This window comes from Dermacentor albipictus, chromosome 3 (assembly GCF_038994185.2).
Source record: "Dermacentor albipictus isolate Rhodes 1998 colony chromosome 3, USDA_Dalb.pri_finalv2, whole genome shotgun sequence".
Lineage (NCBI taxonomy): Eukaryota > Metazoa > Arthropoda > Arachnida > Ixodida > Ixodidae > Dermacentor > Dermacentor albipictus.
The window spans coordinates 137,723,073-137,750,978 of record NC_091823.1 but is presented as its reverse complement, the minus strand read 5'-3'; the positions used below and the strand labels follow the sequence as shown (position 1 = coordinate 137,750,978).

The 27,906-nt window shown below is 45.4% G+C and overlaps 1 protein-coding gene across 4 annotated transcripts in view; it reads left to right on the top strand.

The window, feature by feature from the left end:
* LOC139057935 (uncharacterized) overlaps positions 1–23,856 on the top strand; it is a 115,745-nt gene extending 91,889 nt beyond the window's left edge. For 3 of the 4 annotated variants that reach the window (XM_070536734.1, XM_070536735.1, XM_070536736.1), the window contains 3 exons: positions 13,889–14,107; positions 20,193–20,318; positions 23,581–23,856. In XM_070536734.1, coding sequence (XP_070392835.1) covers positions 13,889–14,107; positions 20,193–20,318; positions 23,581–23,778 — 543 coding nt within the window. In that variant the 3' untranslated portion in view covers positions 23,779–23,856. The remainder of the gene's footprint in view (positions 1–13,888; positions 14,108–20,192; positions 20,319–23,580) is intronic. The other variant, XM_070536737.1, reaches the window with a different exon arrangement.
* Positions 23,857–27,906: the final 4,050 nt, after the last annotated feature.

Below are 27,906 nucleotides of genomic sequence, written 5' to 3'. Positions count from 1 at the left end.
TGAACGAGAAAAATAACTTTTATTGTGCGAACCTGTGCCCACAAAACAGGCTACACTTATAGCACAACGATAGCGGCGAACACGCTCGGCGATCGTCGAAAAACTGATCAGTGGGTCAAGCGCGTCGGCTTTTATAGAGCAGCCATAGAATGTTCCAGACTAATCGTTCGGACCCGCGTGCCTTCCACAAAGTTCTACACCATTCGCGTCAGATGATGAAATCAGCTAACATAACGTTCGGCGACAACAGACAGCGGATAGAAGCATCGATAACGTTCCAGAAACTTCGGATACATACAGGCGTGTCCCACGCTGTGCGATTACATTTGTTAGGCTGCGAAACGTGGTTGCCCGATAAAGATAAGGATACGTGTCAATATCAATCGTGGTGCTCATTTCGCGCCTTGCGATGCTTTTGTTCCTCGACACTGGCCCCCACCTCCAGCCGCCATGCTTGCCCTTGATGCTACCGTCACTGAATTACTTGCGCGCAAGCAATTTCCGTTCCCGCTTCAATTGCTTCAGAATGAATCTCTAGGCCAAGTGGAGCCCTTCAAAATCCTTGCCACTTTTCCAGCTATTGATGGTTTATCGGAAAAAAACACTATACCACTAAATGCTCCACCCTCCTAAGGCCTTTCCCGCCATGCGATCGACAACGGCTTGCACCCGATGTAACGACGTGACTTCATAAGTTCCTTGATAAGTGTCCTTCTGGTTTTGGCTGTCACAGTATGTCTCTTGGCTTAAAGTCAACTGTGTGCCTCCAGATCAACACGAGCCCTCACTCCCCGCTGCGGCAACGATCATACCTCGTATGGGAAACAGAACGCGGCGTCATGATGATCAAGCAGTTGACTTGCTGAAGTGCAGCATTATTCAGCCACCGAGCAGTCTTTGATCGTCCACACTGGTTTCAGTTAAGAAGAATGATACGCTTCTATGCGAGTTCTCGCTAGTGAAACACGATTACCCAAAGGGATGTTTACCCTGCTCCATGGATCGATGATGCCTTCGTAGATGGTCTGCAAGCTGCAGAGTTTGTTTCCTCTCTCAGTCTACGTTCCGGCTATTGGCAAGTTTCTATGGCTGCAGCTCATCTCCCGAAAACTGCTTTTATTGTACCAGACGACCAATGTGAATTTACTATGATGCATTTTGACCTCCTAAACCCTCCCGCAACCTTTGAGCGCATAATAGACACTATTACCCGCGGCCTCAAATGGAATACGTGTCCATGTGATCTCAGTGATGTCATCGTGTTTGTCCCAGATTTGCCTATTCACCTACATCGACTGGGGCTTTTTTTTGCGCTGTCTCCCTAACACTGGCCCTCAACTGAATTGGGAAAAAAATGTTCTCTTCAGTGCACACAAGTTTACCATTCTCAGACATATTATGTCGAAAGATGGCCTTCTGCCTGACGCCGCTAAGCTCCACGTTGTTACTTTATTTCTAAGAGCCATGTATCTGAAAGACTTGATTGGTTTCATCGGTTTCTGTTAGTACTTACATCGCTATATCCAAACGTTTGCCTCAATCATTCCGCCTTTGACAAAGATTCTTCGCAGAGACTCGAACCATTTCACCTGTTCTTTTTGCGATCATGCTTTTGCGATGCTCCTTCGTCTAGTCACCACTCCCCCTATCCGGTAATATGTCGATGAAGCCGCCCCTCCCGCACCAAAATCCACACGTATGCTGGTGCAGTTGGTCTTCCCACTGCCATCGCCGAACGAAAAGCGAGACACGGCGAATATGTTGTTGCTTACGCGAGCCGCGCTTTCACAAAAGATGAAACTAACTGCTTTTTACAGGGAAAGAGCACTGATTATCTAGAACATTACCTAAATTTCGCCACACCTGTACGGCCAACCCAACGATGTCGTCGTCTATTAACAAGAATTCTGCTGGCTGTCGTCTGTGAGATATCTTTGTGGCCGCCTGGGCCGCTGAGCTGTCAGAAACACGTCGATTGCGATGCTCTTTCCCGTTCACCTGTACCCAGCGAAATTGCCAGTAACCCGGCGCTAGACTCATTCCAGCCACATAACTTCATTTTGGCTCTTTTGGATAACCTCACCGATCCACCTGCAGGTCCACCATCTGGAGCACTAGGCCCACATGCTGCTTACTTCCCCACTCGTAATTAAGTCCTCCATCACTGCGAAAACCGTCTCGAAGGCCGCAAGTGGATACCAGTTGTTCCCAGACACCTCCGCGCTGATATATGTGACGCTTTCCCTGCCGATCCTCAGTGTGTACGCAAAAGGCATTACAAAACTTTAAGCAGTCCACTTCTTTCACTTTATTGGCGTGAAATTTACACTTTTGCACTGAAGTACAATAGGTATTGCTCATACCGTCAACGCCGCATGCCTGCTCCTTGTCTTGCCTATGAACCATTGACGCTCCTCGTACCCCTCGCGACCATTTGAACAGAATGCCACATATATTTATGGACGACTGTCATAAATAGCTGCAGGAAATCACTCATTTAATGGGGCCACAGGCCACCTCACCAAGTACGAAGAAAGAGTCCCTGCGCCAGCTGCAACAGCTCATGACATTGTCTCCTTCCTACATCAACGATTCCTGCTACGTTGCGGTGCATACCGCGAACTAATTAGTTACTGGGACCATGTGTTCCTAACAGATGAAATTCAAGAATTTCTCGTTGAATGCCTTGTTGTCCACTAATGTACATCTGCATATCACCGGCAAACCTATGACCACAATTGGTAGAGCGCTTCAGTTGACCTCTTGGCGGCATGAGAGGGGAAAAAAAGATGTAGCAGAGAAGACGCACATTTAGCGACAATGATGCACCGTGCTAAGCCGCTTCGCCAACGCAACACAAGTGGGATGAGCGGCATACTCTTTTCCACTAAGCCTGGACTGTCGCATCACCCAGCTTGTGCTTATTGACCCCTATGATGGGTTCTGTGAACCTTCTTTTTAGAGTATATGTCCGTTCAGTAAAAGAAGCGCAAACTCTTTACACTGACGTCTTTTTAAAAACCATATTACACTAGATTGAAAATCTTACGAAGGTGAACGAGGGATGTAAAATTTCAAGTAAAATTTTAATGAGGCTTTCTCAAAAAATATAGAGACAAGATTAAAATACGCTGGTAGTTGGAAACAATGTTTATGTTGGCTATCTTGAATCATACAGCGACTCTCCCACACTATACGTGGGAATTTTCCTATTGTGATAAATAATAAAAATATGAGGTAAGCAGTCGGCGATCAATTGCAAAGGATATTTAACTGACATTCTGTGCATGCCTCACACATCGATAGAATTTCTAATATTTAACGCGACAAGCCACGGAACTACGAAAATTTTACTAACAAGGTCGAAAAATTGTGTGCTCATTATGACATTTTCTTGGTGGTATATAATCATCATCATCATCAGCCTGGCTACGCCCACTGCAGGGCAAAGGCCTCTCCCATACTTCTCCAACAACCCCAGTCATGTACTAATTGTGGCCATGCCGTCCCTGCAAACTTCTTTATCTCATCCGCCCACCTAACTTTCTGCCGCCCCCTGCTACGCTTCCCTTCCCTTGGGATCCAGTGCGTAACCCTTAATGACCATCGGTTATCCTCCCTCCTCATTACATGTCCTGCCCATGCCCATTTCGTTTTCTTGATTTCAACTAAGAGGTCATTAACTCGCGTTTGTTCCCTCACCCAATCTGCTCTTTTCTTATCCCTCACCGTTACACCTATCATTCTTCTTTCCATAGCTCGTTGCGTTGTCCTCGATTTCAGTAGAACCCTTTTCGTAAGCCTCCAGGTTTCTGCCCCGTAGGTGAGTACTGGTAAGACACAGCTATTATATACTTTGCTCTTGAGGGATAATGGCAACCTGCTGTTCATGATCTGAGAATGCCTGCCAAGTGCTCCCCAGCCCATTCTTATTTTCTGATTATTTCCTTCTCATTATCAGGATCCGCCGTCACTACCTGCCCTAAGTAGATGTATTCCCTTACGACTTCCAGTGCCTCGCTGCCTATTGTAAATTGCTGTTCTCTACCGAGACTGTTAAGCATTACTTTAGTTTTCTGCAGATTAATTTTTAGACCCACTCTTCTGCTTTGCCTCTCCAGGTCAATGAGCATGCATTGCAATTGGTCTCCTGAGTTACTAAGCAAGGCAATATCATTCGCGAATCGCAAGTTACTAAGGTATTCTCCATTAACTTTTATACCCAATTCTTCCCAATCCAGGTCTCTGAATACCTCCTGTAAGCACGCTGTGAATATCATTGGAGATATCGTATCTCCCTGCCTGACGCCTTTCTTTATTGCGATTTTGTTGCTTGCATTACGAAGGACTACGGTGGCTGTGGAGCCGCTATAGATATATTTCAGTATTTTTACATATGGCTCGTCTACACCCTGATTCCGTAATGCCTCCATGACTGCTGAGGTTTCGACAGAATCGAACGCTTTCTCGTAATCAATGAAAGCTATATATAAGGGTTGGTTATATTCCCTACATTTCTCTATCACCTGATTGATAGTGTGAATATGATCTATTGTTGAGTAGCCTTTACGGAATCCTGCCTGGTCCTTTGCTTGACAGAAGTCTAAGGTGCTCCTGATTCTATTTGCGATTACTTTAGAAAATAGTTTGTAGGCAACGGACAGTAAGCTGATCGGTCTATAATTTTTGAAGTCTTTGGCGTCCCCTTTCATATGGATTAGGATTGTGTTAGCGTTCTTCCAAGATCCCGGTACGCTCGAGGTCATGAGGCATTGCGTATACAGGGTGGCCAGTTTCTCTAAAACAATCTGTCCCCCATCCTTCAACAAATCTGCTGTTACCTGACCCTCCCCAGCTGCCTTCCCCCTTTGCATATCTCCCAAGGCTTTCTTTACTTCTTCCGGCGTTACCTTTGGGATTTCGAAATCCTCTAGAATATTTTCTCTTCCATTATCGTCGTGGGCGCCACTGGTACTGTATAAATCTCTATAGAACTCCTCAGCCACTTGAACTATCTCATCCATATTTGTTATGATATTGCCGGCTTCCTAGTTTCTTCTTCACTGTTTTTAGGCTTCCTCCGTTCCTGAGAGCATGTTCAATTCTATCCATATTATACCTCCTGATGTCAGGTGTCTTACGCTTGTAGATTAACTTCGAAAGTTCTGCCAGTTCTATTCTAGCTGTAGGGTTAGAGGCTTTCATACATTGGCGTCTCTTGATCAGATCTTTCGTCTCCTGTGATAGTTTACTGGTATCCTGCCTAATGGAGTTGCTACCGACTTCCATTGCACACTCCTTAATGATGCCCACAAGATTGTCGTTCATTGCTTCAACACTAACTTCCTCTTCCTGAGTTAACGCCGAGTACCTGTTCTGTAGCTTGATCTGGAATTCCTCTATTTTCCCTCTTACCGCTAACTCATTGATCGGCTTCTTATGTACCAGTTTCTTCCGTTCCCTTCTCATATATATTATATATGGTGGTATATATTACTACTGAAAGAAAACGGTTGGAAAGAAAACAAATAGATTAATGAGTACATCACAATGTTCAAAAGCTTCTAGCTCCGTCCGCATTTTATTATTATGTGAGTTCAGGTATATGACAAATTACTGATTTTAATTCAAAGTGTTAGAACGCGCACACCACGTCCTCATCTACCATCGCTGCTTATGCACAGACGCTGGCAAAACTAGCATATGATGGAGAATAAAGGCACCCCCTTAACTACCAAACAAAGTTTCCCTAAACAGGCTAACATATGCAAAGGTAAACGTGTATCAGTAAAAAAACTATGTTCCCTTCCACTCTGGGAAGAAGGATCACCAGGCGAAGCTGTGTATGTGGGCCCCTTAAAGACAAACTGTACCTCCGTCGTGGGTCACCGCGGCACGGCACAATCTTCGGGGTCAGCCCACTTATGGGCAGTGCTTAACGCCTGCGTCACTTCTGCCGGGGGTCGGGCCGGTATTGCAATATCTTCGGGATCGGCCCACGTAAGGGGAGTGCATAACGACTGCTCCACCTCCGCAGCGAGTAGGCCCGGCATTGCACTATCTTCGGGACCGGCCTCGTAGGGCTAGTGCTTAACGCCTGGGTCACCTCCGCCGAGGGTCGTGCCGGTGTTGCACTATCTTCAGAATCGCCCCACGTATGGGGAGTGCTTAACGCCTGCTAAACCTCCCCCGCCGGTCGGGCCGGTATTGCTGTATTTTCCGGGTCGGCCCACGTATGGGGAGTGCTTAACGCTTGGTTCACCTCCGCCTCGGGTAGGGCCGGTATTGCACTAACTTCAGGCATGGCCCATGTATGGGGAGTGCTTAACGCCTGCTTCACTTCCACCGCGGGTCGGGCTGGTATTGCACTTTCTTCGGGGTCGGCCCACGTATGGGGAGTGCTTAACACCTGCTTCATCTCCGCCACGGGCAGGTCAGGCATTGCACTATATTCGGGATCAGCCCAAGTATGGGGAGTGCTTAATGACTGCTTCACCTCCACCGCGGGTCGGCCCGGCATTGCACTATCTTCGGGATGTACCCACGTATGGGATATGCTTAACGCCGGCTCCACCTCCATGGCGGGTTCGCCCCGCATTGCACTACAACCGGAATCGGCCAACTTATGGGGAGTTTCTTGCTTACCACGCCAGCGACACAAAAATGTCCTTGGACGGTAGAGGTATACAGTTTCGCTGTAAAACGTCGCAGTTTCGCCAGAAAGACGAAGCACCGATTCCGATAGAAAGTTTGTAGACAGATCCGCTAAGTAAGGGTAGCAGTTGTATAGTACGTATAAACTTGTGAATGTTCGCTAACTGGCTAAATTAACAAGCATGATGCCAGCGCAGGCAGGAACAGATCACACTCAATGACCGCGGGCCCTTGCTGTCAAAACGCGGGCGTGAGACAACGTGGCAGCAGCAGCGAGGGTCTATCGGGTTGTCTATCGCTTGAATGCAACTTGAGCGGGGAAAACATAGCGCACGAAAAACTACGAGCCGTCAGCCCACCTAGACTACACCTCCAAAACAGATCGTTTTCAAGATAAAGCCCGCGCGGCCGTCCCATAACCAGTGGCTGCCGAAGTACAACTCCCCATCCCACTGTGCCATGCTCCCAACAGAAGGCTGTACGCGGCCTGCCCGTTTCCTATGTGGATTTGAGCTAACATGCTATAGTTTTTATGGGCCGTAATATAGTATGAAGCGACTATCCCACCAACACTATTACCACCGCGTATTACCGCAAGCATGTCGCTTGTTTTTAAATGTGCTCTCAGGTCAGCGTGAACAGCTTTGCAAATTGTAATGGCACTCGCATTCAATGCATTTTATTAGACTGCCGTAGCAGCGAAAGGACTTGTTGCAGGCAGGAGATAAGCATTCGCAAACACAGTGGCGACAAAGACAAGTACGCACCGAAAACAAATCACGGTACAAAGCACCAGCGTCAAGATGCTGCAAGGAAGCATCGGTGGCAGCGTTAGAAAAAACGGCGACTACAAACTGAAGCTTAAAAAATAAAAATATATAGAAAATATAAAAGCGCTTCTGCAAAAAAGCATCGTTGCACTAGCTAATGAAGTCACGATCGCGCTGCTTGAGGTCATATGTCCTTCGTAACTTAGCCTTCTTGCTGCCTCAAGATGTGTAATGGGCCGAAAAGAACAATAACTTTTGGAACTGCACATTCTAGACCGTCTTTTCCATGCCTGAAGACTCTTCGAAACTAGCTATCATGGTGATTTTTGTGCTCTGTCTTGGCTTATTACGCCATTACGATATCGCCACTTTCATTGGCATAGAAGACCATGACACCTATGGATGCCTTGACTCCTTCTAACGAGTGAGTGACTGCGATCGACGTGAAGGCACATTGAAATCGCACAAGGAAACGGCTGAAGTCAGTCGCGTCAAAGCTCAACAATGATCATAGTCTCACGACGCGCATGACGTTTAAGACCAACTCCGCTAAAGGGGTGGAACCTATCGCGAATCACAAGCTTTGCGTAGAACATTGTACAATGGCGCATTGCAGAATAGTGGCTTTCACAAACTGTATAATGGATGACGATTACCTGCATGTCTTGACAAACGGACTCCGGAGTCGTGTTTCTCACACATATACTGATGCATAAGTCTTAGTCCGGGTCAGTCCTAGTCGATGTTTGATGAGGCTTAAAGGGAGCACGGTCGAGTAAAATTATGGTCAGCCATAACCCAAGTCTTTTTGCTTGAGAATAATTTTAGTCCGTTTGAAACTGAGCGAACGTGGTTGAGCAGAATTGTGGTGAGTCTGAGTGCGAGTGAGACATAAGCAAAAATTAAATTTTTTGAGCGAGTCTCCGAGGGTTGCGTTTAGATTGTGGGCAAATGTTGACCTATGAAAGCAAAACTTACAATAAGACTGGTCATATTTAATATATTTCATAACCGGCTTTCTTTAAATGCCACAACATTAGCTGTAGAGATGAGGCTCTGCCGAAGCATCGCTGCTTCATGCAAGCAAGACTTCGCTGCTTCTCAGCGCCATCCACAGGCCGCTTCGTTGTCTGGCTTAGCCGTTTGTACTGATGAGACTGTACTGCAGCACCAGTTTAAGTATTTTGTTCGTAATCAAGTTGCCAGCTAACATCGGCTATTCTTACTCCACCACTTGTCGATATCTTCATTGGCACCTGATCTCTGTTACGGAACTATGGAGTCGCTCACTTACTTTGTTCCGCCTTCTGTTTACCAGGTTTATGTGGTTGCTGACCTGGCTTCCTCCTTCATGTTTGTAATCCATGACTGCCAATTTTTGCAGCATTTTGCGTTGTCGCTGCCCCTATTTGGCCAGTGAAAAAGTATGCACGTCCCTAAAGTCTTCAAAGTGCAACTTATAAACGCTCCATTTCCATTCTTTACCACCTTTCTTGGCACGTATCAAGACAACGTCATCAAGTAGGACCATCCTAGATAGTCCTAGAAGGCAGCACCTAATAACCCCACTAAGAAGCTCAGTCACACGATATCATCGGGCCAGTTTGAAGGAGCAGGCCCAGGCAGGTCAAACAGTTGGGTTGAGAGCAGCAGTGACACATTCCCGAGCCGCCACCAGCGACAGGACAAGCCAGCACACAAGGCGGTGCCGCATGGACCAATGAAACACAAATATTCCTTGAGAAGTGGCCCCTGAACAAGACATTCAACCGAGCCGCCTGGCATGTTTTCTTCTGGAGAGCTTCCGTTAGTCACGTGCACCCGTCTGCTTCATTTTCTGCTATGTCGGATGTGCGACTCAAACATCACAGTGGCGAAGCCTTACACCTATAATTCATGAAAGACGCGTTTTCGTATAAAAAACACGACACAAAACGCCTGTCCAATAGTGCTGTCGAATATGGCGTATTTCGGCTCGTATTCCAGCATTGTGTTTCACGTCCACCGATCTACGTGATACTGCCGAAATGCAGCGCCATGTCGGTCCATAACACTACAAGATAATTTTACCCGTAACCTGCGCCGCTGCAATGTGCAACTGGTCCACGTTCATTCCTGTATTTTAGGCCACCAGCGGAGCAGTGACCAGGACAAAATGAGAAAGGAACGTTCCCATGTATGGCATAGAACAAGCCCTGCGCGTACTACGATTACGTGTACATTGGTGGAAGCGGCAAATTCCAGTGGCGCCTACAGCGCCACTGGAACAACCTCATACAATACAACCTCACATACAATATCAATATAAAAATGTTGCGTCTAAATCCGTTACTTTACATACACCTCCCACGCAACGCGATAATGAATCAGCGAAGGCAATAATAATAGCTTGGAAAAAAATTGGATTGATACGCAATATGTGGAATACCTGACAGCCCCCCAAAAAATAGCAGCCATTCCACTCTGTAAAAGTGGATGACCAGCGAAGCTGTAGCACATCACACACGCTTATACAAGGGTACATGAATCTATATTAATAATTTTTAGTAGTAGTGACGATAGCTTTGTGATTACTTTGATATACACGGATTTGTTTGGTTATAACGTAAGACAGAATCTTGACCAAAGGTGGCTGCGTAGACAACCGTTCTTGAGTAGTTGAGCTACTTGTAATGATGTGGCACCCAAAATCAGGCTCTTCTAGCATAAACTGAGTGAAGCGTTTCTTGTATGCTTTTGAAAAGTGTACATTGAAGTCTCATACGATGATTACGTGGATAGTTTATCATGGCTAAGCCGTGCAAAGTGCGTGGTCATGAACTTCTCGATATCACACATGGTTGTGCCTGGAGATATACACCCAGCGGATATCACAATTCCGACTTTCATTGGTACGGCACACACAACGCCACAGTCGGTTGCATTGTGCTCTTGCGAGTCAGGGCGCATAGTTGTACATATATTTTGTCCTTTGCGTATATGGCAATGCCTCCTGTTCAAGAGTCCATCTGCTCATCAGAAACGATGACAGCATACCCGTTGGCTTGCAACAATGCATCTTGAATTATTCGTTTCAGTTATTATTATTATTATTATTATTATTATTATTATTATTATTATTATTATTATTATTATTATTAGGGGCGGAGTGCTTGAAAGCTTTTGCTGTAAAAAAACTAAAAAAACAAAAGTTCAATAAGAGGGGCAGTAATCGCCTGCCTGCTAGCGCATGATACCTTCACAAATTCCTCAAGCGACTTTCAGCTCGATATCTGAGCTTTTCAGTTCAGTGAGCAAGGTCACCATGCGATAGCCAGAATGCCCGCCCCGTTCAACACCATGTTGATCAGGGTTCTGTTTATAGTTTTTCTAATATCCACTAACTTCCCATCCAGGCTATCTCCACCATTTATTCATTTCAGTGCTGCCTCCTCTCGAACATGTGCGTACGAGTTTTCGGTCTTTTCGTTTCGGTGATCCTTCAGTAGACAGTCGGTGCTTGTGCTGTGCTTTAGGTTCCCTCCCGCGTCCGTATTTCCGCGACGACCCCTCTCTACCATCTATGTTAATAGTGACTGTTGGATCCGTTTCTGCCAGTCATATGAAGCTCAGCCACACGAAGCCAGTAGACTACAAAGCGAAAGAAAAAAATTCAGAAATTACCTGTGGTTCTATATTAAATATAGAGATGCCTCTTGCCTAATGCCGGCACCCATGCGTGAGGATTGAGTTCGCACCACTATCGTTACCCGCCGTGGTTGCTCAGTGGCTATGGTGTTGGGCTGCTGAGCGCGAGGTCGCGGGATCGAATCCCGGCCCCGGCGGCCGCATTTCGGTGGAGGCGAAATGCGAAATCACTCGCGTATTTCGATTTAGGTGCACGTTAAAGAAGCACAGGTGGTCAAAACTTCAGGAGTCCTCCACTACGGCGTGCCTCATAATCAGAAAGTGGTTTTGACACGTAAAACCACATAATTTAATTTTTTTAGCTATCGTTAAGAACAGACTGGCGAGTGAGCTCAGGCCTCACTTAAAAAACTTGTGGACCACATGTGATATGCTGCAAACTTCACAGGTTTTTCTGTGGTGTTTTTACGTAGTGCGTAGGTTGTTTAAGATGGCCATAAAAAACAAGCTTGGTTTTCTGCAACGAAATACGCGTAATATGTTGATAAATACTTCCGTGTTGGTCTCGCCAACGCGTCCTGGTCTATTCCGTACGAAGCGAATTGGAGAATGAGGAGAACCCGTATGAACCGGGAGCTGACTATTGTCGTGTCGTACGTCATTCCGGATTCCATCAGAGCAAGTTAAAGGGAAAAAAAAAGAAATAGGGAAGAAGTGAGGCACGCTACATCTCGTGTTCCTGCGCAAGGATTCAGCATGGCCGAAATGTGGTGGAGCAAGTGCTAGAGTTTCAGAAGAACTTGTAGCAGCAAATTTAATCCGGTAACTCATAGTTCATGAATACACGTAGCTGCGGTTGCTTACCATATAAGTTAGACGAGAGACACGGCTTAAGAATTTGAACGGTGCAGTCTATGAGTGTAAAAAAAAAAAGAAACGAATGTGTAGCCGTGTAGGAATCGCACATAATATTTTGCACATACTAAGTATATTTTGAATGTACGACACACGGCGCGTTGTATAAATGAATCAGCCAGCGAATACGTCCTAAATGTAATGAAAGAGGGCGTGGCACGTTTGCTCGCGCCACTTGTCAGCCACATTTCCGGGTGATTACGATTCTTGGCATAAATAACAATAAGACAGCACGGGAGCTTATGAAAGCCTAATATAAAAAAAAACTCTAACCACTAGGCCTGTCGGTCCCGACGTGGGAGCGGCCCGCGACGTGCTAATACGCGTTCTGTAGGACTGTAAAATAAAAGTTACTCAATCAATCAATCAATCAATCAATCAATCAACAATTAAACACCTATGCTTTATCAGTCAGAGATGAGATTGTTTGACATCTGGGAATTGGGGTTTGTGAACAGCACACACATGCGTGTATTTCTCCATTTATTCCTGGATCAGCACCCAAAATAAATCAGTTTGTAATGCCGTCCATTCTTTTCTATGTGTCTTTGCGGCAAAATTGTGTCCTTCAGCAAGCACCAACTAGGCCAGCAAACAGTTCTGTTAAAACATATTTCCTCGCTTTTTCAGAGCGCGAGCTCCGAGGCGTGCGTTCCTGCGGCGAGCGTCGGCGTCGGCGGCGTAATCGAGCGAACGAGCGCAGTGATGGATGAAAGAGTAGAGTTGACTGTTGGGCTAGTTGGTCGTCCATATTTGAAGTAGTAGCTTAGCGCAAATAAAACCACGAACACAAGGGAGACAGACAAGGACAAGCGCTACTCACAACTGTTTATTGGAAAGGAAGGATGGTGCATATATATATATCCTCTTGTCACGCATGCGCCTACCAAGCAGAAGTGAAGCCGGAACATGCACATCAAAGGCGATCGCGCAAGAAGTTAAATAAAGAAGTTAAAGCAGGCGGGGCTGCCGCACGAGGCATGAGAAGCCCTTTGTTGAGTGCTCCAGAGGGGTTGTTTATGCAATTCCCTTGCACCCTTGTTGGGCAGCTCTACATTGGTCAAACTGAGCGTTGTGTGAATGACCGTCTGAGGGAACACGCGCAAAAACTAAAGAAAAAAGAGGATAAGGGCGCACATTTGGTGGCTCATATTACTGCGTGTGGTTGCGACGCTCGATTTTCAGAGACAACTATTCTCGGCAGGAGCGGCAACGCGTCTTCCAGGCTCGCTCTTGAGGCCTTCTTTATCCAGAAGAATAGAGATAGATGTGTGAGTGAGCCTTCTATCACATTACTGGATGCCGAATTTAACTTCTTGCGCGATCGCCTTTGATGTGCATGTTCCGGCTTCACTTCTGCTTGGTAGGCGCATGCGTGACAAGAGGATATATATATATATGCACCATCCTTCCTTTCCAATAAACAGTTGTGAGTAGCGCTTGTCCTTGTCTGTCTCCCTTGTGTTCGTGGTTTTATTTGCGCTAAGCTACTACTTCAAATAAGGATGCAAGAGCGAACGCGTAGCTCAGCGTATATGAAAGACGGGAAGGGAAAAGCGGAAAGGAGGGTGCAGCGGAAGCATTAGGCCGAAAGCGGAGGAGGGTATGGTGAAAGCGTGAGAATAAAAGCGCAGTGCGACGACAACGGCTATGAGATGGCGCCAGAGTAGCACGCATCGTTTTAGGGGTTTATTGGCGGCGGCAGCGGCTGGGAATCGCGGCCAGGCGTCACCCCGCGCGGGCTTTCACGTTCTCCAGGTTAGCGAGGCAGTCGTACCACGTACAGCCCATTTGTAAGGGGCTGCACGACACATATTGTCCACGCCCTCCAACATATTGCTAAGGGAAAACACTTATAGAGCTGTGCTCAAATTTTGCATTAGGGAGTATCGTAATCGTCACTGATTTTTCTCACTTTGCAGGGCAGCAGCATAACTCTTCTTGCAACCAACTACAGCCACTGGCCTCCGAACATCATGAATGCTGTGGCCGTGGGCATGGCTGGTCGGTGGTACGCACCATGTGAGAAAGGTTCCACGTCGAGTACCGGGCCCACTGGCTATTCGCTCGGCAGTAAATGCGGGGGCGCGTGCATGCAAAAGAAGCTCCTGCGAGAGCATCAAATCACCGACATTTCCCGGGTATGCAAAAACTGCCGTTCATAATACTGACAGACAGCAAGGAGAGCATAAGGGAAATTGTATTCAATCATGAACTTAACGAAATCATAAATAAAACCCGATTAAAGAACAACTGGCCAGAGGTGGGGTAGGAACACAAGTCTTCGCATTAGGCGTGCGACGCTCTTGCCATTTGAGGTAACGTAGCGCCGTTTCCGCATCCACTTTCTGGCATACTTATATTATTCTGGCATTTTTATGTTTGGTGAACGCTCATGGTTATATTGCGCTTAGTTTTACACTGACAATTTTAAGTGAAGGACAGGACGTGGACGTACGTAGCGCAAACTACGAACAGTTTAATACTCTTAAAGAACGCGCTTACATACAAGGAGATATGGCGCGGGGAGGGGAGGGGCATATATAAAAAGATATGAAAGGGTGACGACATGCGATCATAGTTCGGGCCAGGCATGTATCGTTCACTTGCACCCGTTTAGCTGTCGCAAGCGCCTCCCATAATTCTCACTCCATATTTTATTTTGATGTGCCAATGACTGTGGTGCTTCCTAGTAGCGGAGAGCATTTACATTGTTTGCAGTGTGCATCCAAATTGCTTGGTGCTGTCAGAAGCTGGCACGTGTATTTGTGCTCCCATAACCTATCATTAAGCGAACGTCCAGTTTGCCCAATGTATACTTTCCCGCAATCTAGTCGAATTCGGTAAACCACTGAAATAGAACATTCCACGTATTTTTTCACGTGCCAGGGTGAACGGGTGCAAGTGAACGATGCACGCCCGGCCCGAACTATGTTCACATGTCGTCACCTTGTGATATATATTTATATCTCCCGCCCCCCCCCGGAGCCATATCTCCGTGTATATAAGCGCGTTCCTTAACAGTATTAAACAGTTGATAGTTTGCGCTACGTACGCCCACGTCCTGTTCTTCACTTAAAATTGTCAGTGTAAAACTAAGCGCAATATAACCATGAAAGGGATATTTATGTTTATCTACTGGAACTAGAGCTAGGCTTCTTATGACATGACTAATACAAATCGGGCCCCTCGGTTTCCTTTCTTCTCGTTCGCTACTTAGCGACTGTCTCTAATCCGGCAACACTGGCACCTTCAGGTAGCATTGCGGTTTTATTAACCAGTTGCGTTCCCCGAAAAATTCATGTACACCTAACGCCTGCGGCAGAAAGGATCCTCCGCATGGGGCGCCAAGGCTTGTGAGTGGTGGGGCTGGCTAAGAGTCCTAGGGTTAGATATTGTAGATAAACCTAAATATCCCGGAAAGGGGATGGGAATGAATGAATGAAAAACTTTATTTTCCCAAAGGAGGTATACCGGCGAAGGTGGAGCCCTCAGTCCAGGGCCCCTGTGCATTTTGCTATCTTGCTAGCTCTGTCGATACGCTTGAGCTGTTCATCAGGCTACGAGCAGGACAGCGCAGTCTCCCACTGTTCTGTTGTCGGTGTTTTGTGTACTGGCGCAACCTTTGGTTTTTGGCAGGCCCATGTAACGTGGCAAAGCGTTGCGTGTTCCCCGCATAGTGGGCATTTATTGTCATATGTTGACGGACAGATTTTGCTGAGCAGACTCAGATTGGGGTGTGTATTAGTCTGCAGTTGTCACCAGGAAACCGACTGTTCTCTACTAAGGTCTTTGTGGGGAGGGGGGTAGATCCTCCTTTAGGCTCTTTGGTTCTCTAAAATTGCTCCATAGCGGCTAGTGACTGTGTCCGGTTCCCCGTCATGGTGCGCCCCCCGGTTGGCGTATGCTCCGGCGTTGGCATCGGCACGCTGGTTCCCTGTCACAGTCTCATAACCTGGTGATCTGGGCTGTAGTGTTTGCCAACTCTCTGATTGTGTGATCCACACGACAGTTGCCTTGTATTCACGTGCCAAGAATCTTAAGTTAGGATATCTCCGGAATCTTCTTCCCCCTATGATGATGTCGATGGAGTTTTACAGATTGTATCCTCTTCTGTAGACTGAGCACCTCGGATTTCTCCGGGGAGCAGGCAAGTCCGCAGTGTTCAGTGTATGCGTGGACTGTACCTGCTGCACTCTGCAGAATGTCTTGTTTTTCTCCTAACGACGCCTTGGTCACCCAGATTGTGACATCTTCGGCGTATATGGCATGCCTGAGTCCTTCAGTTTTTTCGAGCTTCCGTGCTAACCCGATCATAACAATGTTAAAAAGCGTAGGGGATATCACAGAGCATTGCGGTGTTCCCTTTATGGGCATGTTGAAGTTGTCAGTCCTGATGCCTCCTATACCAATGGTGGCGGTTCTGTCACTAAGGAAAGCTTTGACGTAGTTGTGTATGCTCTGCCCGCAACCAATGTTGCCGAGTCCCTCCAGCGCAGCCCTATTGCTTACATTGTCGAAGGCCGCCTTAAGATCGAGTGCAAGCAATATATTTTCTCCGTATTTTAGAATGGTAGTAAATACCTCCTCCTTAATCTGCAGGAGAATGTCTTGCGTTGAGAAGAATTTGCTGAATACAAACATAGTATGTGGTATGAGCTCGTTATCCTCCAGGTGGGTCTCCAACCTCTGAAGCACAATTCTCTCATATACTTTTCCCAAGCAGGACGTCAACGAAAGGGGTCCCAGGTTTTCCAGGCAGGGAGTCTTTCCGGACTTCCGAATCACTACTATTTCCACATGTTTCCAGTCGTCCGGGATAGTCCCCCGTTCCCAGTGTTTATTTACGAATTCGGTAAATCGTTTGATGGAGTTTTCGTCCAGGTTCCTTATCATGGCGATGGTGATGCCATCCTTGCCTGGCGTGATGATCTTTGTGGCAGACATCACAGCGTGTCTCACTTCTGTGGTAATGGGTTCATCTAGAGTGGCATTTCGTTCGCCCGTGTATTCCAAGCTGGCGTACATACAAGATGGGCAAACGGCGCCGCGGTAGCTCAAATGATAAGAGCATGGCACAGGTAATGCAAAGACGCGGTTTTGTGTGCCATCTGCCGCCAAAATGCTATTTCCGTCTTTCAATCCCAATAAATTGCGATTTTTTATTTCAGTTAACAAGTACCCATAATTTGCTTTATTCTGTCCTTGGTACATTTAATGTCTGAGCTTCTGACTAATAAAGAACGGGCCCCTCAGAATTCATTTCTGGACGTTTCTATTATACATACATACATATATATATATATATATATATATATATATATATATATATATATATATATATATGTATATATATGCATGTATATATTTATATTTAGATATTTATAAATATTATCGATACTAGTATGGCTCTTGTACGCTCACACTGTTTTGGGGGTGCAGTAAGACTCAGACTAATTTTTGCGGTGTCTGTTGGATTGAACATACCCAGATGATAGCGAGCGATCTCTCCGCAGAATTGAATTAAGTGAAAACCGTGTTCGTCTGCAGGTGTTGCGCTTCACAGAGGCCTAATGGAAAATTTCAGCTCTTTCTTAATCATCTGGCCTTTCGCGCTTGGTCATATATCCCTACTACGAAAAAAATGCACAAAGAGACAACTTTAGTTTCTTACAGCTGTGCTTCTTTGCTATTTACCAAATATACATTTTGCCTGCTCCAATACTTAGTCTCCCTGTAATCCCAACCAGTAAGCATGACAAGTACCACCGCGAAAGAAGACCATCAGGACAAAGACAAAGCCGTCGCGCTCAGTCATTTTCATTACGACTTGAAGAAAAAAAATTTTAGGGTCACCTACGCGGCTGCGATAAAGGCCGTGTGCAAGTCTACAAAGGCGTAGACATAAGATTGATCCAGCGCGGAGATTCTGAGCGGTAGTTAGCCAATTCTGATCGCTGTTTGCAACGATTGTACTCTCTAAAATCGGCAACCTTCACGTGTGTAGCATCGGCAGAGCGGACGAGAGGTTGTATCCTGGAATGCCAATTTGTTGGTGTTGGCTTCCACTCCTTATGACCTGAATCATATTTCTTTGTAACTTGCTAACCATGGATTTTGGAATTGCAACTACGGATTTTGACGTACACAGCGGCGGATACCAACGCAACAATGGAAGTAAAACCATAAAAGCTATCTTTATTATACTTGCGCTGAGCTTCAGATAGACCGTACTTCAGGGAAGCTTCATTCAGTACCCGAAGACTACGAAGCGTGTCACAGCATGGCGGCCATTCGTGCAAGGGTTAAAGACGGGTTGCCTATTATTCTTTAATGCGGCAGCCTCACGCTCCTTACTCTGCCATAAACCTCACCTCGCTATTAATCAGGCTCGCAGCAAAAAAGAGGACTACTCTGTTACATACTCAGAACTACGAATTATTGGGTAGGCCGTTATGCACACTTTTCTTGCAGCACTTACTCCCTTGTGTCTGACTGCATTTCCATTCTCTGTTCCGAAGAGTGCACTTATGTTTAATTTATATATCGCAGAAAAAAGTCGCAGTCATAAGTAAGGCTCGTGCTCATTTTCCGTCGTGGACACTGCGAGCTGTTTTAAGGGCTACTATACCGTTACGACGTCCAAAACAATAATCCGCAAGTAAATTGCATAGGTGTGGCTTCATGAGGACCACAATATGTAGTTATAATTTTCGAAACAACCACCGCCGTTTACTAGTGGCTACGTCTCTGCATTGCTGGGCTATCGTCTGCTCTATCTTGATCGCGGCGGTCACATATTTTAGTGAGGGAGAAGCGCAAGAACGCGCTTGTACTACAATTTAGTTGCACGATAAAGCACCTTATGTGCGTAAATTATTCTGTTGTCCCCGCTATGGGAAGTTTATTAATGAGATCGACATTTTCCCATGCACCTAAAACCCCAGCATTTATTTTCATTTTAGAAAAAAGAGCAAGTTGGACCGCTATTGACCGTCTAGTTGAAGTCAATGAAAGACAACGTTTTCTTGTACGACGTGATGAGGACAGATAGGGGTGCATGAACCACATGATTTATCGAGAGGTACGCGCGTAGAGACAGACTTGGTCGACGTTAACAAGATGCTGAATCGCTTGAATTTTGTCATTCATATTCATCAACATCCTAATCATCACCGTGACAGTAATCGTCACAGTCACACAGTGGTTCAAGCAGCACATGCAGATTTACCTGAGGGCCACATATCCTGCAATGCAAACCCGGTAAATCCGAAAATCCATGCCGCACTAATGTCTACACTGGGCCGTCTTCAAAATTGGTCCACGGAAGAGGTAGAAACTGCTCAAAGAGCAACACCAAAAACGGCATATATATATTTTTTTATTTGTCGACAACGCTTTTATGGACACATGCTGCAAACTTTATGAAAAGAGAGGGCTGCTCTTCTGCCGATTAGTGCTGTGGTACTTGCAAAGACGGTCAACAACTGGAATTATTAGAGTGCTGATTACCGCCGGACATCTGTGCCCTTTATACCATATATTGGGCTACGTTTTCTTATAATCTTTCTTTTTTTATGTTGTTGGGAAGAATCATGAATATTAGGGAATATATACCAATCTGTTAGAACGCTGTTAGAACTCGGGCAACGGCTTGTCCCTGCATTGTAGAACGGGACAACTCCCAGAATTGCGCGTTTCCGCTCATATATATTAGAATGTTTCAGTTGAACATTTACGCTCAGACCGCCATGCGCTCGCAACTGCCCAAAAACCGCTCCGCGGGAACGCCTGTGCGCTTGCGCACAACGCTAGTGCCGGCATGCGCAACAAAGATCGCTTCGCGCTCGACTTACAAAGCCGAGCATTTTGCTCGATCATTTTGCATCCGAATTGATAGCGGGCCGCCTGCGTCTCGGAAAGACGCGGTTATCAGGTGCCAAATCTACGCGGTTCTCGGCAGTGCCTTAGCGCGTGAAATCTGAGCGGAGCGTAGGCGGTGCTCAACTTAAAGTGTCGATTCGTGCTTTTTAGGGAGTGGTGCGAATTTTATTGCACGATCCCTATCGAAACATCGTATGTTCCCTGTTCAGTAATCCTGTTTGGTATTACATGATTTGTATCGGAACAAAAAAGAACTATGAGACAGGATATGTCAGATTTTGTGCTAGGGCTGTCAGATCTGTGCTCACAAGTTCCACAAATTATTGTCTCCTTCCACAATAGGCCTGCTCTCGGCCTGCCTACAACAACTCGTTCTACGAAGACAGGGCTTTCCAGGCCCGCGTTGCGTACGACGTCCAAACGGAATTGGTCTTCACCTATGACAGCCCTCTGAACCTTCGTACCAAGGTGAGACAATCCGATCATGCCCAAACAGCACGCATGTCAACACTGAGTTCAACTTTTCAGATCATGTCTACTCGCATTAATGTGTGAAAAATTATCAATTTGTTGGCAATCACGTTGGCAGAAAAAATGAACATTACTCATTCCCTGTCCACATGTTTCTTGTTAAGGTTTTAAACAAAGCATCTCGTTACATAATTGTAGAATATAAGAGTGAGAACGGTAGTGCTACACTGAAACAGAGGAGAAGTTGTTAGATAGCTAGTGCATGAGTCATTTGTTGTGTAAATACGTGTGGTTCTATACTGCCTCTCCATGTAGCAAAAAAAGAAATTTGGTAAACAATTACGCCAGTGACCTCTTCTATTAGTATGATCCTTTATAGCGAAAATCTTGCAGACTTTCGTGACCGTAGCATATATATATATATATATATATATATATATATATATATATATATATATATATATATATATATATATATATATATATATATATATATATATATATTTAAACCGTAGGGGGAATTACTTGTACTTCGTAATTGGATTAAATAATAAATGAGTGATGAATTAGTCATAATTAAAGTGGATGCAACAAAAACTTGCCTCAGGCTCCCCTGCCGATCCCCTGCCTTCGCATCGCGCATGCGATGCTCTGAAAAACTAAGCTACCGCGGAGCCGTTTTTCTTGGGTATTTACGTTTTACTACTAGAACTAACCTTGGTAGTCTTAGCCACAAGCCGCCACTCAGAAATCTTGGCGGCTGATGCCTTTCTGCCCCTGGCGTCGCGAGTACGTCATCCTTTTGGGTGAAGGCAACTGGTCAATAAACCCACGCATGCTACCTGAAGGCATCAATGTCGCCGGGTTCGAGACCCTAGTTGTGTGCTGAACGAGAAGAAAGGTGGTTAATTAAGGGACCCGATTTTTATTAATCATATCATAAGGAGCCAACAAACAAAGGAGCATAGGACAACGTAGGGTAAAAAAAACGCGTACTACTCAATACCTGGATTAAATAAACAATAAACAATGACAGTTAAAGTGAATGAAAAAAATTCACTTGCCGTAGGTGGGGTACACTCCCACGTCTTCCCTTTACGAGTGGCGCAGCTGGCTAACTCTCCCTATGTTAGATTTAGTGGTAAAATATAAATACCCAAGAAAGTTGATGGGAAAGCTCAATTGGTTAGACCATCATGCACGTAACGCGTAGTCATAAGATTGTTCCTCACCTGCGTCAAGCGGCCCTTTCATGCACCTTAGTTGTCCTTGAATTTATATTTGTTTTATTCACTTAGTAACTACAAGTAATTTCCCATATGTTGTCTTTTGGTGTATTCGTTTGTTGGCTTCTTATGGTGTGATTAACAAAAATTGGGCCCCTTGGTTACCCCCCTTTCTTCTCACACACACACCCATATATATATATATATATATGCACGAAGCGGAGTATAAAAAATGTAAACTGATAGCTTATATCGAGCACCTGCTCTGCGTAACAAATAATTTGTTCCTACATTAAACGTGAGCATACGTGCGCTTCCACGCATCTTTAAAGCGTACCAATCTGTTATTGAAATTGCTGAGTATGTTTATTACATTCGTTGATTTAATTTTGCTTCTGATTTACACGCACTGCATGCGCCTAAAAGTTCTTGGGAAATCCACCAGAATTGGTATGTACTACTGTACGTCTCCTAGATACAACATGTACGTGTCCTACAATAACATACAACAATCTCAGCTCACGTACATCTCCAAAGCTCACCGATCTGTCAAGAAAATGGTTAATTCTATTAGATAAATTATTTGATTTCATGCACTTTCCTTGATTCAACATTTAGTATGTGGCACTGACGGTGCGGCCTCATTCTTTGCCAGTCTTCCAGTATTGGCGGTTCGGACCGTGACGCAGGAGGTGTAAAAACCCTGAGCGTTGCTAAACACGTCGCGTACTTTTCTGGGCGTACTACATCTGTTAGCATCAAATTGTTCGCATCACCGTTACTTCTCAAGAAGTTAGGTCCCCGCTTCACGTAGGTTTCGCTTCGCATAGATTTCTGCATGTGCTGCGCAATTAAACTTTCTGCATAATTGCGCAGTGCATCCACAACCGGCATCCAAATACGTTCACTACGAAAAATGTACACCTTCAAGGAAGTAATTCCGTTATGCAGGCGAAGATTTCATTGTTTCCTTCTCAGGTGTTGTGTTCGTCTCGACGGTCGCTTTCTACATCGGTAAAGTGGGCCCGTCGCGCAAATGAAATAATGAAAATGCGGACAATATTAGACACGCTGCCATTGGAACTGAATCCATACGCGAGGCTGTGTTCGCCGATGTAGCGTTGGTCACCTGTATCACGTGGCGAGGGGTCCCGCCTCTGGCCACGTTGCCGGTCAGGCACATGTTCGATAAGCTTCAAACCGCGGTGCAGATGAATGTGTGTGTTGTGGCGATGCCAAATGACACAAGGCTTTCTGCGATCAGCAAAGAATGTGCAATTTTTTTTTCATGGAGTCACAACTAAAATTGGAGTCATCACCCGTCTGTGCATGTATAGCATTGAACTGAAATGTTTCAACGAAGTTAGTTCCTATTATAGGGCTGTCAATACTCGCCGTGGGCTGGTGCAACTGAAACAATGTTCTGCACTACGAACTTCGCTGTCCTCTGAATATTAGTCTGTGTAACTGCACACTTTGGCGGCCATTGCTATGCTGTTGAACACACCCGCCGTGGTTGCTCAGTGGCTATGGTGTTGGGCTGCTGAGCACGAGGTCGCGGGATCGAATCCCGGCCACGGCGGCCGCATTTAGATGGGGGCGAAATGCGAAAACACCCGTGTGCTTAGATTTAGGTGCACGTTAAAGAACCCCAGGTGGTCAAAATTTCCGGAGTCCTCCACTACGGCGTGCCTCATAATCAGAAAGTGGTTTTGGCACGTAAAACCCCAAATATTATTATTATGCTGTTGAACACCTATTAAGGCTCGTTGGCAGATAGCATGAAAACAATACCTAGGGAGCAGTTTTATGAATATATGGCTCTTATCGTCTATGATATCATATGCTCGCCATCGCAAAGCGTTGCAATTACGCACTTGCTGCTGTCACGGACCCACTTCTCAGGGTTAGAAGTGAAGCGCTTCTTTCGGAAATGCGTAACGTAATTTATTATCGTGCTCAGCTTTAAGGCACTCGATTTGACACAGACAGTGACCTCTTACGAGTTGTTGTCTCGGGGATGTTCAATGCAGCTTTGCAAAGCCAAGGCGAACGCGACAAACGTGAAATACACCTTGGCTGCTGCGGACATCCAGCTGGAGGACGTCAATGGTACCTGCGGCTACGGGCCATTCCCTCGGCTCCACATGCTCAAGAAGCTCGCGGAGTTCTTTGCTTTTAATTACACGTCTGTCGGTAGGGAGGGAGCGTGTAGGGCGGTCACCTATTGATATACGCTCAATTGTTGCTGTCTGCTCATGCGCATAGAAAAAAAAGCATTCTGTGTAAATAAGTTTAGTGAAATTCTACATTTTTTTTCTGTCCTTTCTATTGTTGTGGCAAAAAATCTGCCGCGTATGCGGGATATGGGGGTTTGGCATCATGGTGCATGCAGAAAATCTACCGTTTTCTCTACCGGTGGTGTATTCCCTGCATCATGTAGAGAATGATGTATTCTCTACATCATTAATATGACTTAACGTTTTCGCCACTGCCCCACCGAATAGATTTTCGTCTTTTTATATAGTACTACTATTTGATATGTTTGTCAGACTTATCCTGTTGCATATGTAAATAAAGTGGATGGTATTTGGGTAAAGATTCCGTTTGACCGCAGTTTACAAAAAAAATAGGTTATTTTTGTCTGGCATTTCCATTTAAGCCAGTTTCAATTTTCCGGAGCCCACTGCATCTATAGTAGTGTTTGTACAGATGTTCTAGATGTGCCTTTCACACACTCCCATTATCACTAATAGAGCCATGACTACGTCTTCACCATTCTCGCCGTTATGTCTGTATTGGTACAAGGAATCTACGCTAAAATGTTCGCCAGTTCACACAGATCCACGAATACATTTTTTTTTGTCGGCAGCATTGCAAGAATAGTTCAAGAACATTATGCGCAGATAATGTCAACGTTTAATATATGTGATCCTTGCGAAATACTCAAGCATAGTACATCGTGTAAAAGTAAAAACATGTAGTAAATAAGGGCACCTCTTTTACCCTCAACATGCATGAAGTGCTTATAATAGTTGTACAGCCTGCCAGTCCTGTCGATAACTAGGGAATCAGCCTAGATACACTTTAGCTAAAATTAACGTAGCGAGTGCACAGATTGAAATTTCTTCCGCTCAGCCCTTATTTGGCGGTCGTTTAAGGTGAGTGTCACAACTGATGGAGTTCCAGGATACATGCTTCCGGGAGCTTGGTTCTCAAACAACGGGAACTACAGGAAACCAGGATGACGTAGGCATCGGAGTGGTACTTCCACCGTTTGCGTGCAGTATTTGGCTGCACACAGTATAGCTGCTACTAGAGGGAACTCTGGCGCTGATATCGCTGGGAGGTGGAAGCAACGCGGTTTAGTCGGCATTGTACTTATGGGTAGTACGTAGATTCGCCTAACTTCGTTCTTCTGGCTTCAAATGACTATGTAACTTGGCAAATCAATAATTTTCAGTAAAATATTTCGTATTGAGTTCAATATCTCGCAATATATATATGTGTGTACGCATGCGCTTTGCTTACCGTGCTTATACAAGATGGGAAAACTTGTAAACGAGATAAAGCCTATAAAATACTGCCCCAGGAACACTTTGGGTCACAACCACAAAGATTACGTAAATGGGTGCACTATCCGTCGATGGCAATGTAAGGTAACCATTACTAGGCCATTGTTATCTGCCGTCATCTTTGTAAGAAACTTCGTAGTCGACGGCCTCTGTCTTCCTATTTCGGAGATGCAGCAAGGTGCCGTCCAGAAGAAAGCAGGGAGGGATGATGAGCATAACACAAGTGACAACCTACATTGAAGCGCACAGAGAGCGCTGAAGTACGTCATAAAAATTTATTTCGGTTTGTAAGTAACTTCGACTTGTGCGTTTTACCGCTACACTGTGAAATATAGCGCAGGAGTGAAGTATAAACAGTCACTCTGATGAGCATTTATGCATCTGCGGTCCTTTCATTAAGGAAACATTTAGTCCGTCTAGCAAGCCTCACAAAGCCAACGCTGGGGGGAATGAGGGTGTTGTAGGTGATTGCTTTGACAAAGTGTTCTTCATCCCTAAGGCTGGTAAACAGTATGTGGACTATCGGCACCATCAAATCGTACGGTTCTCACTGACGCTTTCTTTTGGCGTATTGCCTCATGAGAAAGGTAAATAGTCGCCTGATGATGGAATATATTCTTTCTGAGCATTTGTGTGGTCTAGAAATTAGCTAATCGCAATCGGTTTGTTTTAAAAATATATATCAGATCTTTCCAAAATTTTGATAATAATTAACGCCCCAATAAGTAATCATTGACTTGTGAAAATGCATGTTCCCTCATGGGTTCGATGTCAGCACGAAATCAGTGTTGCGTTCAACCAACGTGGAAGTTGTATTTGTGAGTAAGACGCCTGTCTGAACCACTTCGCAATATTTTACAAATACGTGAAACCATGGCGTATAATTTGATGTTTCCTTAGGCTGGTTCTTTAAAAATGAATATGTGCAAATGCGAATATCAAGTTATTTATGTTGCATCTCTATAAATCGTATGTTTTTCCTTATACAAAAGTTGGACTAAATAGACGCCCAATACCAACATATGCTGGCTCCATACGATCATGTAACCTTGCCTTGAAAATTACACGCTCGAAGTTAAAGCAAGCCATTAGTTAAACCATCGTAGCTAAGGAAACCTTCCATTTCTGGCATTGTTGCTCTAAAAAAATGCGCAATTGTTCTTCTGTTCCCCTGTCTTTTGTGTTTCCTTCTTTGTTTCTTTGTCCTTTGTTGTTTGTGCGGTTACATGATGCATTCCAATATCAACCACCAACTATCCCGTCCATCCCTGTTGAAAATAAGCCGCGCAGTTTTCCATTCCTTCGGTCTTCTTTCTTACAATGTCAGCGGTTTTGCGAGTGGCACACGCATGTCACAGTGCCACCAATGAGCAGGATGAGTTAGGGGCTTTTTGCTGCGGCCAAATGGGACTGCCTTATCTAGATTATATGCACCTAAATCTGCTGTTGATTGATTCGTTGGAACCGGTTTCGCGAATAGAGTGCAACTGAAATTGTTCCCAGTAGCCTCGTGGGCATTACACTACGATCGCTAGTGAGAGGTTACTATAGGAGGAGGAGGAGGAAATAACTTTATTGTGTGCCCAGCTGCGAGTTGGCGGAGAGGGCCAAAGGCCCCGTCTAGGTGACGGCCCGGAGTTCGTGGGTCCTGGCGGCATCCTCGGCCCGCTGGACGGCCCATAGTTAAACCTCGAGGGCGGGGCTGACCAGCGCTGCTTCCCAGCGCGTGCGAAGGCTGCTGCTAGAGGCCGCGTTTTCTTTATTGTTATTTATCTCTCGGCATTCCCATATTATGTGCTCCAGAGTGGCTCTGGATTCACATGTTTTGCATTTGTCCGTAGGATATACATCCGGATATATGATGTGCGAGAGCGCAGGATTCGGATACGTCCTAGTTTGTAACTGCCGCCATGCGACAGCCTGCTTTTTTGTCAATTTTGCCTAAAGTCACGGAAATATGCACCTCTGTAACCTATCATGTTTCGTGATGTCATCATATGTGGTCATTCTATCCTCCCACTCCCACTCATTTACCGCACCGTCACGGCCGGAAGGTGTCGGGGCGTCCCTTGCGACCGCGGCTCGGTCCGTAAGCCCTCGAGCCGCGTCGTGTGCTGCCTCGTTGTTGCCGTCCTCCGCGAGGGTGTGAGCCGGGGGAAAAAAATTGTCGACGACAACGACTGCCACCCTGACGGCCAAACTATTATTGAAGGACTCTTAAGAGGAGCGAAGAGGCCCTTTGCGCAGCCCAGGGGGAAGGGGTTGCGGCCCTTAGGAAGATGCCGCTGTAGCGGACGCAGACTAAGGAATAAGGACGCATTGTTATGCTGTTACAGAGGTAAAACACAAGTAACGCAAGACACCTGCTGTATTTTATATTTGCCGTTATTCCTTAGTGTGTTCACAGAACAGATAATCTAATACTGTATTTAAATAGGTTAGCTGTCCGCCACAACAGACTTTACATTCACTTTGACTGCAAATGGACAATGTATGTTAAACATCAGGCATATAGTTTAAGCGTCCGAAAAAAGTAAAGAAATAGACAAATGTGAACAGGGCCCCTATAACGTAAAACTAATCCAATATATTTTTATTCCAATCTTCTAACGTCAAATTTACGTAACCACTGATGCAAGCATCTGGCGATGACCCGCAGCGTTGCCTGCCTGAACAGCCCAATCAAATGGTCTCGTCGTTTACAGGAACTCACTTTTGTTTGCTTACAAAACGATAAACATTGCCTACCTGGAGCGTTCTTTTTTATCATATAATTGGCTTGCA